General features: G+C 45.9%; 1 protein-coding gene across 1 annotated transcript in view; it reads left to right on the top strand.

Annotated features, from left to right (window-relative positions):
- Positions 1-9,012: 9,012 nt before the first annotated feature.
- Positions 9,013-17,598, top strand: part of LOC104273145 — a gene marked incomplete at its 5' end in the record, with an annotated part of 15,626 nt that continues 7,040 nt past the window's right edge. The window contains 2 exons of the mRNA XM_009868373.1: positions 9,013-9,863; positions 16,935-17,096. Coding sequence (XP_009866675.1) covers positions 9,013-9,863; positions 16,935-17,096 — 1,013 coding nt within the window. The remainder of the gene's footprint in view (positions 9,864-16,934; positions 17,097-17,598) is intronic.

Genomic DNA, 17,598 nt, shown 5'->3' with positions numbered 1-17,598 from the left:
GCCGGGCGTGGAGGGAAAGGAACGCGCTTTAGGAGCCGATTTGTTTTCCTCCTAAAAGGGGCTTATTTTGCAATTTGTAAGCGCGGAGAGGAGGGAGCATCATGACTGCGAGCGGTCTGTGCGTGAAGGTCTGGCAGGGTGGGAGCAAGAAGGGTGGAAAACGGGACTGCCCTTGGCACCCAAAACTTAAGGCACCGGCATCGGAGCGGCTGCGCGCACGTATCCCGCGGGGCTCGCTCGGGTTTGGCACTAACGTGAGGTGGATGGGATCTGCCTGCAGCCTGTCCCTGCCCTGGCAGGGCGCATCGGATCGCTTTCTAGCCTGGTACATCGCCACCCGACGGGGATTGTGCCGAGTTTGAGACGTTTTATTTGCTTTTTTCTGTTCTGAGCAAATGAGGCGACCGAGGCAGGGAAGGCAGCAGATCACTTGTAATTTTCTAGGTCTGTTATCAAAACAAATGATGTGGTCTCGAACTGCCTTTTTCAGGCACAGTGAGTCTGGTATGTTTTATTCCTTAGCTAGTGCTGCCGGCTGTAAGATCGCAAGCCCCAGGCAGCAGAATCCTCTTAGCATCCCTGTTTACCCTTCAGCCTGGCTTTGTGCCAGCCGTAAATGAGATGTGCAATTTCTGTCCCCATTACCATCACTGCACTGGGTCAGTTTGCTTAGCACGGAGGTGGCGACAGGCAGGGTTTGGAAGCGTAGGGTGCTGTGCAACAGCAGGATGGTAAAGGTGTCCTGCCTCCTTGGACTGCCACAGGGCAGGCATCTCCTGCGGAGTCACCGGATCTGCCATGTTCATGGGCATCTATCTTCTAATGCACTTGCTGCTGGGATTTGTGCTTCCCAGCTCCTCCTCTGGGGCAGCTGCTCAGAACTCTCTGTGAGCTAGAGCCTGTCTGAGGTGCCCTCACTGGCAACTGCTGGGCAGTGTGCTAACACGGGCTGCTGAAGCACATCGTTCTGCCAGGGTTTGGTCTGGAAATCGCATTTTTACCCAGCAACACAAAGGGCTGTAGAGCAGTACTGCTGTGAGAGCACTCCAGCATCACCATAAGATGTGGAGAGTGTTTGAAGAGATGCCATTTTACAGTATAGTGAAAACAGCTTTTTTCTTTTTTTCCCCTGGAGGTAATTTGACTGTGAACTGTTTTCCCTCAAGCTGTATAATGCTAACCTGATGGCAGGGTTAGGAAGGAAAGAAACCTTGCTCTTCCACGTGGAAGTGTCTCTCATCACCCAGACACGGCAGTATTGTCACAGGGGTAGGTGGAAGCTTTGGTGAGGGAACAGACTTATCACAGAGGGCACTGAGGATTCAAAAAGTTCTTCAGCTAGAATTTGTCCAAATAAGAAACAGGGACAGCACTCCCTAATCACCTTGGCTGGAAAGAGGCACCAAATGTTCTTTGTGTCCTGGTTTGTACCCCATATCTACTCAGAAAGAGCCAAGAGTATGCTGTTTCTTGCAACCTCTGTGGCAGGGACTTGAACATTGCGTTTGCAAATGCAACTTAAGATACAGAATATTAAAAAAAAAATGGTTTAAGAGTGGCAGCTCAATATCAAGGATACAGGCTGGATCTTCCCCCCTCTCCTTGGTGGTGGCAGAGGGGGCTGTTAGAGCAGTAGTATCAGGGTGGCAGGACCTCTTGTATCACCAAGTTCAGCTTACTGTAGCTCTAGAGTCTAGCATCACCACCTCCTCCTCGTCATCAAACAAAGACCCTTGTGCAGCCCCAGCAAGAGCAACAAACCCCAAAATTATCACCACTCTCACCACAACCGTATTTCAGATATACCAAAGACTACAATTACACCTGCCCACTGCTACCTCATTTGAGCAGAAGCAACTCTCCTAGGGACAGCAATGACTGCACATTAAGAATGGGTTAACAGTGACCTTTCTGATACAATTCACTAGTTCCTTTGGCATCCATTGAAGCACTGGGGTCTTAATGCTTTGGTCTGTGGGGCTATTGAACAGTTGTTTATTCAAGCTTATTATAGGCAATAAAACCTGAATTACTACATACCTGTCATCCCTGGGGGGCAAGTTCCATCCTTGCAGAGGGCTTCTTGCCTCCTAGTTTGTTTCTGGCTCAATATTCCTTTGCAATATGAGGCAACCTGCAAATCAGATGTGCAAGGAAAATTCACCATATTTGTTTCCATTGATTTCATTTTCTGCTCAGACATGTTACTGAGCTCTATGCCAAATAATCTCTTGCTATTATACAGGGATGCTCATGAAAGCACTGTTTCCTTTATTGAACGTTTTGAATGTTTTTTCCTGAAGGAGCACAGGAATTTCCAAGAAGAAGGATTTGCAGGTCTTTAGTGAGAGCTGTCATCTCCCTGATAAAGTCTCACAAATAAGCACGATCGGTAACTGTGGGAGCTGACGCTCCCCCCTGCCAGGGGTGGTTGCCGAGTAGGGAGGACTTGAGCACAGATTCCTTGTGCACCAACATCATCCTTGGCCTGTTTGTCTCACTGAGTATATGTATCCAAAGACATAAGTTGCAGGGTAATACAGTAATGAGTGGGAGAGGCTCTTCAGCTGACTCTATGTGCAAGGTCAGGTGTTGGTCTAAAAAGTGGTGACTGCCAGCCTACGTGAGTAACTCTGATAAACCAGGTGGTCTGTGGGAATCTGCTATGCCTCGGGACGTTTTGCCAGAGGTCACTAATCTATCAGACCTGTCGCTCTGTTTCAAAAACTTCACAGGTCACTTGGAATGAATAGGAGCAAGCTGTAAAAATGTAAAGTGGCCTCTCTGCTTGGAAATCCACTTCCTCTTTAGTTCACCCAACTATATCCATCAGTAAACAATCAATCTCCCTCTCAGTCCTCCTCAAATACCTGAAGAGAGCTATAATTATCTCCTCCTCTTCTAAAGCATACATATTCAAGCAATGATTGCCTCTTCAGTCAGAGTCCTTGAACCTTCTTATCTTTCTCTCAGTATCTTTTTTTTTATATGGATTTATCATTAGCAGCTACAGCTATGGGGGATCTATAACACTTCTGGTCACACAATATTGCAAAACTATCATCCAGAGGAACTTCACACACTAACAGTGAGACTGAAGAGCACCTTGGAGCCAAATGATCCAAGCATTTTGTGCTTTTTGTTCAAGGACTGGCTGAAATTCAGCTCTGTCATAATTATTCCTTTACATTCGACATTTCAAGCAAATCAAATTGTACATATACTCCCATGAAATCTACATGCATTTCAGTTCCCAGCTGGATAAGTTGAAATTTTGAGAATTTAGTCTATTCCTGCAAATATACAAGACCTTTCCATAAGCCCTCCCCTTAGAAATTCTTAGACTCACAACTGTCCTACTTGTTTAGAAGCCCTTTCTCAGACTGGGCAGTCTAAGATACAGCAGCATGCTCACAGAGTAGCTTTGCTTGAAGGCAGATTGCCTTCAGAAATTTGGAGCCAAGCAGCACCCCTGCATTGCCAGGACTGAGATCAGGTCTTCAACAGGCCTGTAATGCACCAGAAAACAAGGAGAACCTCATGCCATGGAAGTCTATGGCAAAGCTTTGTCCAGATAAATTTCCCTCCTGGAGGGTCGGTTTGTGATGGTTGCCAGGCTGTTTTTTTTATTTTGTTTTTTTTTTTTTTCTTGGGAATTGTTTGTTGGGTTGTTTTGTTTAGGTAGCGTAAGAATAATCCAGTTCTAAGTATTGGGGTCCTGTCCATGCAGTGACTCCCTGTGCCCACAGGTCTATGCAAGGGACAGCCGCTGCCCAGCTAGGAAAGGGACACAGCTCCTGGGTGCTCTGTGGGGGAAGGGGGGGGATAGCTGGTGTGTGAGGGGTGAGAAGAAGGTGCCAGCACACACCCCCACTGCCCAGCCCCACCCCTCAGCACATATGGGGGAAGAGTCAGCAGCAAAAAATGCCTATTGTTTCAGAAAGGAAGTGACCCCTTCTCTCTTAAATGCTGGGAAATTGAGACCTCATCATCGGTGAGGAAAAAAAAAAAATCCCCCCTTAGAAGTGAAAAGGAAATACCACCTGAGCTGTACTGTCAGAAGCATTAGACAACATATGGCAGCAACGGGACTAAAGGGAGATTTTTTTTTTTTTTAAGGGAAGGAAGGAAAATGAGGGAATGCAAGAACTGAATGGGAGAGGCAGCCTTTCATTTCTAGGTCACGAATTTGACTCCAGCTCACTAGTCATTGCTGCCTAATGATTCTTCAAAAGCTGATGATCGTCTCTTAGTCTGTTACCTGGAGGCCGTAGCCCCATCACAGAACCTGTCCTGCATGGCACAGGATGTAATCCTCAGCACAGCTGGAATTAGAGGGGAACTAGGCAGGAACTAGGGAACTGGAACTAGGCAGGCTGTGCAGGTCCTCTGTAGGATGCTGAAAAACTTTTGATGAGGCTTTGCACCTTGTTCCTGTGCTCAGGGCAAAGCAGACTGGTAGGAATGATGGAATTTGATTTTGGTCTTCCTTTGCAGGACAGCTGTGCAAAATACCTGTTACTCCAGCAACCTAAGTCATTGCCCTTTATTTCTGGTTCTTTGTTCCTGTGGCACACTACAGCTGGAAAGAACTGGCCTTATGGATTTAAATCTACAGGGTGTTGCATGTCCTGTGGAAGATGGGAGTGGGGAGAGAAATAGACACTCTGAGCATCTCTGGACTGCTCACCTTGTGCCACTCCCTGGACTGCCACCCCAGCACCAGCAACCGTGGATGGGTTTGCTGTGCATGTGAACACTGCAGCAGCTGTGGGGACGAGCAGAGGGCTGCCACAGCTCTAATGCTGCTGCTACCTTTTGTAGCACAATCGCATATGGAGACAAGTGAAGCTCCCAGGGCTGGGAGTGCCCAGGAGTTTTGCCTGGGTGGCTGTTCCATCACTTGCACGCAACTGACTTGAGATAAAGAAACTGCTTGAAAGCAATTTCACATTTAGCTATCCACCCTCCTTCCTTAGGTCAGAAATCTCTATATTAATGCACTACTAGGCTGTGCTCTGGCAGCTGCTAGTTATTGTGCGACAGGAAAAATACACTCCAAGGAAAGGAAAGCCTTGGAATGAGAGCTGACGGTGGGGTATTCACCTTTGAAAGATTTAAGTTTCTCTGCTAGGCTTTGCTAACTGGCAATAGAGAAGTATCCTAGAAAGTAATTTGGATACAAAGCAAAGCAAAATTCTGGAGACTTATCTGGGAGACATAGATTCCTTTCACGCCCTGCTAATTACTGTTAGGAATTAGCTACTTCAGTGTTATCACCTCCCCATGAGATCGGAAACAGTATTATTCTCCAACTGTACAGGCACAGGAAGGCCAGAAACTTGCCCAAGGTTAAATATAATCAGTCACAGGCTTATATTACAACCCAGGGAACCCTGTTTGTCTCTAGTGTCGTTACAGAGCCATATAACCCTTTGAGAGGGCTGCTAGGCAAGTAGCACAAGTTAACCCAAGACAATGTTTGGCCTGGGCACGCATTGCCAAAGATGCTTCAGGAAGCTACACTGGTCCCTAAGCATGCACACACAAATCTATTCCCTTCCCTGCTACCATGTCAGCGTCCTAGCCAGCTGCCTGAAAGCAGCATCTTTTGGTACCTTACCCTCACCCCAGAAGGGGTGTGGAAAACCAGTTCAGGGGAAAGGGAAACAAAAAACAATACCGTCACCAAAAAATCTTGGCTGATTTCCCAGGAGCAGCAGTGTCAAATCTGGCCAGCCTCCAGCACAAGTAAATACATCTTACCAACTGTAATGCCACCATTCAGCTCTCTGAAGTCCTTCACACCTCCTTTCAGAAGCCTCTGAGCAGCACTGCAACTGTACGGCTGCAGCACACTCCCTCCAGCACCAGCCAGGAGTCTATCCTCACTGCTTTGCTCTAGGCCCCTGGTAGTGCTGTAGCAAGCACTTACAGGATAACTTATCAGTCAGAATTAGCTAACAATTCTGTTAGGGGCCCTGGTAATGAGCTAATTTATAGCAGCTGAGGGTCTGGCTCTTTTTTTTTTTTTTAATTGCACACATGAGATTTAATTACACCATTCTGATGTTTGCTGGCAATATGCTTGAAAGCTGAGTGTTTTTCAAGAGCTGTAGCAGAAACAATCTGCTTGTGGAAGCCCCATGGTTTATATTCCATAACAGAGAGGAAGAAGAGACTGTTCCATCAGTGAGGTGCAGCAAGAAAAACTTGAGTTTCAGGTCACTGCCTTAATCATAGGAGATCTTGCTGCTGCAGCACAAAATGACCTCATTGACCACGGGAAAGTATCATTGAAAGAATGAGGATGAGGTGCCTAAACCTGTTGCAAAATCCTGCTGTCTTTTGCATCTATTCTGAACTTGTGGTGGAGGAATGATAATATTTTGCATCATTGTGAGGGATTGGGAGGATAAATGAGAAATGCTCAAACACTGTGGTTACCAGGAGCTGCCAGTATTGAGATCAATGGTTTGCAGCCTAGAACAGATAAACAAGAAATTGTTGTGAAACCACGCGATGTTGTTAGTGACCACAGGATGTGGAGAGCAAAGGACTGTGTAGTCCAGAGCGCAGACCTTTCTCAGCACTGGAGCTGCCGGCATTGAGGGGACCGTCACGCAGGAGGTCAGAGATTTCATCTATTAGTTTTTTTTTCTACCCCAGACAAACTGGGGTACACATTGTAGCTTCAGTAGTCATAAAAGATACAAATTAAAGCATCTGACATCTCATTCTCTAAGTAGCAAGACCTCATTTTAATACACTGCTTCCTGATTTCAGACAAAGAAATATTTGTGTAGACCAGGGTGAAACCGGTTAAGCAAGGAAAAGAGGGGTAGATTGAAAGACAGTGAGAGAATCTCCAGTCAAAGTAAAGCAGAGCATGATTAATAAGTAAAGGCAATCAGAGTGTGTGGGAAGGAACTACCATGGTACATAGTAATTCTTGGTAAGAGTGACAGCTGTATGATTTGTTCTTAAAAGGAAACTGCAGGCATGCAGCTGCTCTTCTCCTGACTCTCAGCGGTTTTGTTGTGCTATCTAGGGTGGTGATGCCATCAGAAGAGCCTGGTTGTTTTCCATGCAGATGCAGCTGTCAAGAGGTGTTCGCAGCTGAGCATGTAGATTCTTTTCACTCCAAATCATAATGACACAGCTCCACCTCTAGACCTGGCACTGAGCTCGCTCTTACAGGTGGCATTTTGCTGTGCGTGAAGCTGCAAACCAGACTCCCTATTTCTTGCCCTTCATTCAGGGTTGATCACGCTCACCCTAAGAGTGGAGGGGCTGTTACCCAGTCCAGCACAGGCAGCTCCTCAGGAGCTTTCCTGCGGCATTTTCAAGAGCAATATCTTTCTCTTGTCCCTCACCACAGCAAAGTACTGGTGTTGCATTGCTGACCATCTGGCACTGACTGTCCCAACTGTGGCTCTTTACAGAGGAGACATGCCTGGTAATCCTGCCAAGGAAGGCGGGTGCAATTCTGTATATGGTAAACAAGATCTTCTGCAAGGGGTTATAAGCACCATGTACCCAAGTGCCACAAAAAGCCCACGAGACGGGATTATTTATCACTGACAGCCCTTTATGAAAATACAGTGTAAAATACTAAATGACTGCCTATGAACAGTAAAGGGCATGTTTCAGCGGTATCCCAAGATAGCAAGATTGAATAGAAGGAATTAAAATAAAGTAGAAAATGATCCATGTAATATCTAGCTTAGCCTTAACGAATAAACATCTCCCATGTCTGTGGACATTGCGGAAAGCAAGCAGGAGAAGGCAAGGTTGGAAAGTGGGTTATTTCTGAAATAGGCAGTTTTCTGTGTTGCTGTGAGGGAAGACTGCACAGAGAGCTCTCCTTGCTCTACTGCTGGCAGGGGATCCCAGGCTTCCCTGCCTACTTAGAGATAATACATTACAGGGAATGAGTTTGTCAGGCAAAAAAGAAGGAAGTAGGAGAGGGGAATGAGAGGAAATTAAGTAGGAAGTAAGATATCCTGAAAAGTGTATGCACTGTAGCCCTCTGAGGTGCTCTGGGTCAGGCACTAATAAGGGAAAAGATACCAGAGAAGCTAGAGTTTTGTACCGAAGCAATTCCTAGTCCAAAATCCACAAACAGATAGACTTGAAGCTGAGATTTGCAGTTTGCTAAAAGGGGAATGCTGAGCTTTCACACTGGGTCTCATAGCATTGTGAACCAGAAGTCTACACTGTGAAATAATAGATTCAGAGAAACAGCAGGAAAACCTGGGGGCAGATCTTTGACTCCTGTAGACTAGCCTTTCACACAGAGATGTTCTGCCATGTTACTGTGTGAAATAATTGCGATGCAAAAACAAATTGTCCAGGTGCAAAACGCTCATGAACAAAGCTGTCCCCATCTCCTTCCTCTTTACAAAGAAGGTAAGAGTTCATTAAAGAAATTACTTCATAGATAACACCATACAGGGAGCAAATAAGATCTACAGTGCCTCATTTGCTTTTCCTATCAGTACTTGCTTTTCATCAACTGTATGTGTGCAGAGAAAACCAAACAATCTGCAAATTACTTGTTGCAACACAAAATTCACTTCAGCCTGTGAAGACAGATTTAGTTTTACCTTTTTTTTTCCTGCTGTTTTAGAGTACATTTAATCAGAGGAAATATTTTAGCCTTAAATTAATGTCTGTTGTGCTGAAGGAACATGTACTTCTCTATGCCTGTATGCAGGTAATGACTAAAAAGTTATCTGGCTGCGTGTTTTGTTTTCTGCCTATCTACTAAATCAGAACTCTGCGTGCATTTATGACTCCCCCTGAAGGACTCTGGGGGTATGAAACACAAGACTTCTATTGTTGCAAAGCCAGCAAGAAAGCTTCGTACAGCTCAAGAAAAACAAATTAGGGCTGTCCCCCTCTGCCACCTTACTCTAGACAGTTTTACATTTCACATCCCTCAGGGGATGCATTAGACACTGTGTTTTGTAGCCTCTTCTGACCTTCTGCTTGTTTTCTTTTAAGCAGGTAAGAAGAGCCCACCTGCTGAGGACGAAGTTGTGTTAACACACATGAAGATACTGAGCAAGGAAGGAATTCAAAACCCAGGGTTAATCCCAGAGGCTCCAGCTGACACAGCCTGCACCGAGGAGTCCCATCTCCCTGGCACCAGCCTCCCACCTGATTGCCAGGGAAATCCAAGTGCGGCAGCCACGCGGGCAGATCCAGACTATGCAGATGCCCTGGCAAGCACAGACTATGTAGCTACGCTGCCTGACCTCAGCGCCTTCGAGTCCAAGTGCCGTCTTCACAGGTTTTCCAAATTTGAATCTGAGGACTCGGGGGTTGAATTGCCAAGTGGGGCTAATTCTCCATCAACACCGACGGGTTCTGAGAAGAGCTTTGTGCTTCACAGTAGAGACTCATTTTGTGACTCGGGCGTGCTTAGCACCTCTTCTTCTCCAGAAATTGACCATCTGATAATGAGAACATGTCAAGAGCATACCAGAAAAGTCAGCCACCAAGATCCAGAGAGTGAAAAGCAAGCTGAGTACTGCAGCCAGGAGTCAGATGCTGTGGCGGGTCCTATAGCTTCCCTTGAAGACTTCAGTATCCCTCAGGAAGAAAGTCCTGATGAACATTTTGACCAAAGCAAAAGACAATCTCTGGAAAAAGAACCTACTCCAGAGACAGACCTTCCAAGGGAAAGCATTCTTCCCACCCCAGCTTCCACAGAAGAGCCAAAGACAATTGATGACAATTTCCCAGAGAACTTTGGCAGCACGCAAGACCTTCAGATCCATGGACATCAGCTGAAGAAGTACCCCACAAGCGACAGTCTGGATGAATACATGGATGAATGCTGTAGACTGAGCGAGGTAAGAAATCCCTAGACTGAATCTTATAGCTAGGCCTGTCCAAATATCTCAGGGAGGGTTCAAGTTCCTCTATTATAAACTAGGACACATTTGAGCAAATTAGAAAATCTCCCCTGAAACTGTTGTAAGCAGCAAATCTTGGCAATTGATTTTTTAAGAGCTCTTTTCATAGCAGTGAAATTCTCAAGTAATTCACATCTATTTGGTCTGGGTAAGGAAGACTAATGGCTCATGGAGATCTAATGTTTAAAAAAGCCCTAGATTAGAAGAAAGTGGACTCAATTCTGGTCTTAAGAGTTAAAATTATGAAGTTAGTCCTCAACCTTAGATACATGGGACAGGGTTTCTTTTTCAAGGTCAAGTTGTATCTAGGAACAGCTGGACTGATGTTGCGGTTTGTAAAGAACTCATCTAAGGGGCAGCTCGTTCTTGTCCAGGCCTGTCCTGTCCTCTTGAGCCAGCTTTCTTGAATAGTGACTGAACAGGTAACTAATGCACAAATTCAAATCTTTGCTGGGCTGGAGATCCCATTTTAACCCTCCAGCACAACTGTGATGGAAAGTCCTGTGTTCTGAGAGTGACAAAACTACAAAGATATAATGTTTTCAGCACTTTGTCCTACTCTTTACCCCTTGCTGGGTACACTGTCTGACTTACAGGAGACTCACAATCCCTTCTGTGCGCTTCTCCCATCATGGATTCTGGCTAGCACTCACCCTGTGCTTGCCCTCAAGTCCCATGCCGCTGACACGCAGATAGATTGCTGCCTTGCTTGCCTGCTGCGGTGGTTTCCCTGAACCAGGGACGAAAAGATCTAACTGGGGAGGTCATTCTTGATAGAAAGGCAGACCAAAAAACCCCATGAGCAAAAGGAAAGGAGATGAACAGGCTAGGTGAAGAGAGTCACACAAGACACACCAAAAATGTCAAAGGGTGCATCATGGGGATTTTTTTCCAGGGTATTCATTGCAGTAATAGCGAGGAGTTGGAACAGGAGATGGGTAGGAGGAAGCCAAGTGACAAGTGCTATGTGCTGTGCATATAATTTCACCATGACCTCTGTGCCCAGGCCCTGAACCAGCAGATGATGGCCTTCCTCCCCAGCATGCCAAACCCTCCCGAGCAGTGAGGAAGGTCAGAGGCAGCCCAGCTCTGTTAACATTGCATATTGAGGCAGCACAAGCAACACACACCCCAGCGGAGCAACCTCTTCCTCCTGAGCTGTCTCACAGCAGAAGACAGATATCTATTTTGCACAGTTCCCAGGCAGACAGCAACCTGGCCTTTTGGCAGAGAGATCAAAAAAATCAGGAGAGCAGGAGAGTCTGAATACAAGGAGACTTTATAAAAAGTTGCCTAAATCCTTTTGTTGCACTCTGAAGGGTTTGCAGGCAGCTTGGTCTTGTCTGACAGCTCTGGCTCCTCTTGAAATTCCTTTAAATCCTTTGTGAAATGGAGCCTCAGTTTCCCAAAGCAGAGCATTTAAATAAACAAGGGAATAAATTAAAAAGAAGCTGAAGAGGAAATGAAGCTCTTGGTGGCTTATCTCCCCTCCTTTTTAATATCCTCACTGACTGAGTGCTAAAGCTCTGTGCCCCATAGCACTTTTCTTTGTTTGTTTTTCGAGCTATATAAATACAGCTGTGACCTAGATGCTGGAGAAGTTTGCCCCTCTTCACAGCGTGCCTCTGGGCTGCTGTATCTCAAGAGCAGCCCTCTCCAAACTGCTGGGATGCCAGGTAGTGCCCAAGCTGACTGGGGCAAGAAATGCTTATTGCTGCTGCTGTGCTCTGTGCCTCAGAGCACAGGGACAGCCTCCTGCAGAGCCTTCTGCCCTTGCCAAACCTGCACAAGGTTGACCTGTCCCTATTGTCATACAACAGAGGCAGGCCAGAGTGAGACCCACTCAGAAACGATATCCAGATGATCATCTGCCCATATGGCTGATGGATGCGTCTTGATTCATACCAGCTGAGGCTCTGCCTCAGGCTTACTCTGTGGTTTTTTTGCCTGTAGTCTGTCCAAGATATAATATGGTACTTAAGAGCCTTGCCTGATGTCATCTCAGGGACTCTGATATCCCTGGAAATACAATCAGTCTAAAGACAGCAGGCCAGTACAGGGTATTCCCACTCTGCTTTGCAAAGAACACACCAAAGTAAATCATTCCATCAATTCAATACCTGCTGCATTAAATTCATGTTGATAGTGATGCAAGAGCGCTTTCACTAGCCTATATTTAATGCCAGGTGAGGGTATTATTTAATCATAGGTGACAACAACTTCCTCAAATTCTGTTGCTGGTTTTTGGAATACAACTTTCAAGAAACAGGAAAGCAGTTGAGTTTCCCCAGCCCAGCTGGCTGTGGCAATGCCAACGCACTGTGCTTGCCAGCACTCTGCAGGCGAGCGAGGATTCAGTCTCTGGGTGAGGATGTCGCTTGATGTCCTCCCCTCCTCCCTCACTGCTGAGGCCACTTCCAAGAGTACAGGAAGGAAAATGCTGAAAAAGAGAGACTGGAAATGACCAAATGTTTAGACTGTTTGGATTCATTTGGTAAATGGCTTTGGCTGAAAATATACATAAAATCATTTTGGTCTGTCATTTCCTAAACAAAGTTTCTGATCTTTTTTTTTCAAACTGTCATTATTTTGAAATTTGCCTACATTTAGAAAGATGAAAGAGAGTGGAAGCTGTCAAACAACAAGTGAAAGAACTTTGAAGCCTAAAGAAAAGCATTCCTTTTAAGTCAAATTAAATGTTTGGGGTGGGTTTGAAGATACATGGCTTTTGATGCTTTGCTTTGCAAAAACTTCCTCACACTCCATAAAGTTTACACTTCAAGTCGGCCCATACCCCTAGAAGAAGAGAGAGGGTGGGAGTATTGTCGTCATTAAATGAAAAAAACCCCATTACTCACACAGTGCTAATTATCCTGGGCCAGAGAAGTCAAAATACTTCTCTGCAGAGAGTGGTGCAGTTCAGGGAAAGGATAAGGCAACCTGTGATGCTCAGCCCCATAGCCTGTGCGTGCTGCTCGGAGGAAACCAGGAGCTATCAGTAAGCGCAGCCTCTCCCGGACTCCAGGGTGGAGCCGTCAGAAATATACAGCACGATCCCTCTCTTTCCTGTTATTCACAAGCCTTTTGGTGCTGTCAGCTTCCAGTGACAAATGCTTCCTGCTCAGCCTGTGGCGTCACTAATCAGTTACTTCAGGCCCACGATGGAAGGTTTGCAATTACATTCCTTGACTGTTGGCACAGTGGCTCTACTGCCTCCGTACTGGCCATGCTCACACAGTGGGAGCAGGCAGTGAGGGACTTATAGGAGAATGGAGCATCATGTAACTCAAAGCTATTCACCAGAGAAAGTGAAGAACAGAAATCTAAGTCACCGCAAGAAATATCAGTGAGCTCCCGTCTGAATGAAGAGGAGCTTCACCTGCAAGCTAGTCCTACCTACCAACCTCAGCTCCTGCTGCCACGTCCAGCCCAGGACAGTTTTCCATTGAGCCTCACTGAAGAAAAGCTCCTAGCTCCCTGAGTCTGGTGGCTTCAGAGGAAAAATGTGATTTTTACACCAGTCAAAATATTGACTGGAGGGCTCTAGGTAAGCCAAAGTTCCCAGTGCAGGTGTTAATCCTATATTTTTAGGCTTCTTAAGAATTCTGTGGGCCAGCACAACTGTCATGGTTTACTGCCAGCTGAGCAGGGCTACATGTACCGAGGACCTGTCTCCAAAGCTTAGGCAGGTGAGCATTCTCAAGAGCAGAGATGTCGTTTAAGTTACGCTGGTGTAAAGTCAGCGTAGTGTACCTTACCGCCACACGGTCAAAACAATAATGGGAGTAACTCAGCACAGTATAGCTGAGAGCCCTGGATTCCTTTTTTTCCAGCTGGGGGGGTCTGATTCAGGCTGATGTACCTGAAAGCAAACTCTGGCACCTATTTATACCCTTTGTTGTTACTTTCCTAGTACACCTTTAACCATCTGATTCATAAATTGTGTTTGTCTGATGATCCTCTGCATCTTCCCCTTCAAAAAAGTAGGGGAGAGGTTTTTCCTTCTTCCTAGGTTTCATCAACTCAAAAATGAGCACATGCTTTTTGTTCTAATATTATCTGACAACCTCCATGTGGAGAATGGGAAAGATTTCAGTTCCGTTAAGGTGGATGTTTTGGGAAGCTTCAACTGGGAGGACAGAGAGTGGAAGAGACTCTTCCTGGAAAATGTTTGCAGTTTTCCTATGGTTGCTCACCCTCCATTGCTAGCATAAAACTCTTTCAAAGATGCTGAGAGGAAAATACTCATACTAAAAATGTTACAGAGCATGTTCTATGCTGCACTTGGCAGGAGCAGAAGATAGTGAGAGCTGTTTAGGTATTTTCAGTCTACGGAAAAGAAAGTCCTGGAAGTGTCCCTAGAGAAGCCCTCTCTGAGCAATCATTTTGGGGGCAACCAGCTAGATTACACAAATTTTCTGTATCAAACACTTGCCATATCTGAGCAGTCCTGATGCTAAGAGGCCTTGTGGCAGGACAAGCAAGTGAAGCATCCCCTTTCTTTTGCCTGCTTTCACCCCTGTATATTGACCACGGAGGTTTCTGGCCCTGCAGGGACGAGCAGGCACTGGAGGCTCTGCCTGATTTGCCTTTTGTTTTGTGCTTGCTGGGACCACTTCAGTAAAATACAGATACAATTCCTATTGAACAGCCCCAACTGCCTTCCCTGAGCAGCCTCTGAAGGATGGCTGTGAAACAGGGGCTTCCAGCATATTGAATCCAGCTTTCAGTCTGGATTAGGTCCTCTATAGGGGTAAATTTACCTTGCCCCAAGACCTGGAGCAACTGCCCTACACACTTTCCCTCTCATTTTCTGGGAACCTGTATTTATTCTCAGGAGCTGGAAGTTCTCTCTAGCCTTTGCTAATAGCCACATTCTCTCCATGCCTGCCCCAAACATACCTTTGCTTCCAAGTGTCTTCAGCCCTAGACACAGCACTGGAAATCAAGGCCACCTTCTCTTCTTCTTCCCTTGCCCTTTCGGTCCTGTAAACTTAGCAGCCGCAAACACAAAGCAGGAACTTACGGTATTAAGAACAGGACAAATATGGAACTAGAAGAGAGTCTCTGAAAGAGATCACAGTCAAATGCTTCATGCTTTCTCCCCAGTTCTGAGGTTACAGCCAGATATTTTACTTTATTCTCTCTTCCAAGACCTTCTCTGTCCCTTGTAGCCTTCCACTGTGTTTCTACAGCTCTAACGGGTTGGATTTGGCTGTCTCTTTAGGGCAATACAGACATACCATCAGTCACTGCAACAGCAAACTGTCAGAAGGGGGAGTTGTTAAATGTGCAAAAAGAGGGTGCAGAGTGGCAAAACCCCTACATTTTCAAGGATAACGAGGAACTTCTGACTACTCATTTTGGGACAGCATAATAAAATCACGACTCGCTTTGGGACAGCTCAAAACCATGGAAGCTGATACTGAGGCACTTTCTGAAAATCGTGTTTGAAAATGGGCACCCTCAAATCCCTAGCAGCTTTCAGATATGTTGGTTATAGTGTTTTTCCTTCAAGCTTTTACCACAGTCACCACGTAAGCTTTGTTTCCCCTGTGGATCCTGGGGCTGCACCCCTTCCCACTGCACAGACATGCTAAGGACTCGGTTTTGTGGCTGAGTAACCTTTGTCTTGCCACCGCTTCTGCAGGCTCTCTCTTACAGGAAAATAAAAATCATGAATGTGAATGACTGGTTGGCTTAGAGTCATCACAATTTTTCATACGATTTCATGTGACCTCTGTCCCAACTTCAGACACAAAAGCATCTGGACATAATAATACCTGTTTATAAATAACATTGTATCATCATTTGTTTAAAAAGAAGTAAATCCTAATGTTGATTATTTTTGAACACACCATGAGCTTTCTGACATAATGAAAAGACAGGAAGAGTCCCAAGGCTGGCATTTCCCCAAAAATGCAGATTGTTGTGGGAAAGGAGACAGAGTAAGCTTCCTGCTTTTGTAGAGGGAACTTATTTTTTGTAGTAAGATAAACTTAGAGCGCTGCTTTTGTAAAGAACAAGGCTTATTTTACTTACCAATATCACATGCACATCAGCAGGCAGCGCCAAGGTGGAAGTGAGCGTCAGCGTGTATTTGTTAGCAGCACGTTCGGCACAGTCCGCTCACGGCACAGGAGAGGACACTTGCTGTGCATGGGGAAGTCCTGGGGCCAGAAACAGCGAGGTGGGGAGCACCGTTGCCTTTCCTCTGCCACAGGATTACTGTCTCTGGCACTGACCTTGGCTGAGCAGCAGTGAGAATCTGCAGGTCCGGGGTGCGGAGAGATCGGTGGCACAGAATTTCCTGCCATAGCAGGCATCAAGCTTGAACCTGCAGACTTTCTTCAGGCATCTCTTAGTGACTGAGGGATATAAGCTGGGCTCTGCTAAAGGCCAGTGGAAATATGTTCTTTCGCTTTGGCGGCTTGATTCAGGCACACATCCCTCCCACAGACACACCGGTGATGGTGGTCTGAGTTCAGCTGTGCCTTCAGGATTGCAGATTTCCAAAGGCAGACGAAAATGTACCCCCAAGCTGGTCACAAAGCAGAAAATCACTGCAACCTGCAGATATGTGCCTTTGAGTAGGAGCCACACTCAGTCTCAGTCCACCTAAGTGTGACTTGTACTGAGCGTTAGCCATGTTGACCGCAGCCATCTATACCATACAGTAGAATTATATTTGTTTGTAAGGGTCCTATGGTCAGTAACAGACAAAAATTACTTGAGAAGCAGAACCAGAAACAGGACATCATGAGGTTTTCCTCTGCATCAGCCTGTGATCAGTCAGAAGAATCCTTCTGATGGCACATTTAGCTGAGTAATCCAGAAGAGAGCTATGAGCCAGCAATGCTCAGATCTGGCTATAACCAAAGCTCCGTGCAAGAAGCCTGAGTGTCTTTACCATGGCCCACACGACTGTGAGGAGTGTGTTGGGCTCCTAACTGCTAGTAAAGATTGCTCTGCTGTTACACCATGGTCCAAGATGCATTGTCATTGCAGGTGAATCAGGGTAACAGCAAAGCCCTGGGATCTGGTCTGGGTTACCTGGAGCACATTTGCCAACTGATTGAGAAGATTGGGCAGCTGCAGGAGCACAACCTGCGTCTCCAGAAACAAGTGTGCAGCTTGCAGAAGGAGCAGAAGATGAGCCAGATAAAAGAGGTAAGCAGACACCGTAGTGCCTTCCATTAAACAATACACTCAAGGCCCAGATGGAAAGTTCCAAGTCTGTGTGAAGGAAGATGCTAATTTATTTGACCCTACTCTCACCTGGGCTGGGTGCTCTGGTCTTCAGAAACCCCTTGCCCTCCATACCGGGCTCACCTTCCCGATAGGCTCTGGTTTCTGTTCTTTTTCAGTTTTGTTTCCCAGATGTGCTTGCTTCTGTTGAGTTAAAAATTGTCCCTCTTACTTCATGAGATGGCCAGCTTGAAGTCAGTAGCTTTTACTTCTCTACAGTTGAAAACTTCCCAAGAACACATCTCCTATCACTAACGCTATAAAAAAAACCCTTTCCACAGACCTACTTAGCAGCTGTGGTTTGAATTAAAAGCACTTTCTTTTCTTTCTGGTTTCAAAGTGTCAGAATCACAGAATTTCTTACAAAACAGACATAATGGGAAAGAGAAGCAGTGGTACCACTACGCAACCCCATGCTCTCTTT

This window comes from Apaloderma vittatum, unplaced genomic scaffold (genome assembly GCF_000703405.1).
Source record: "Apaloderma vittatum isolate BGI_N311 unplaced genomic scaffold, ASM70340v1 scaffold16514, whole genome shotgun sequence".
Classification (NCBI taxonomy): Eukaryota; Metazoa; Chordata; class Aves; order Trogoniformes; family Trogonidae; genus Apaloderma; species Apaloderma vittatum.
This window is presented reverse-complemented; position numbering and strand designations above follow the sequence as displayed.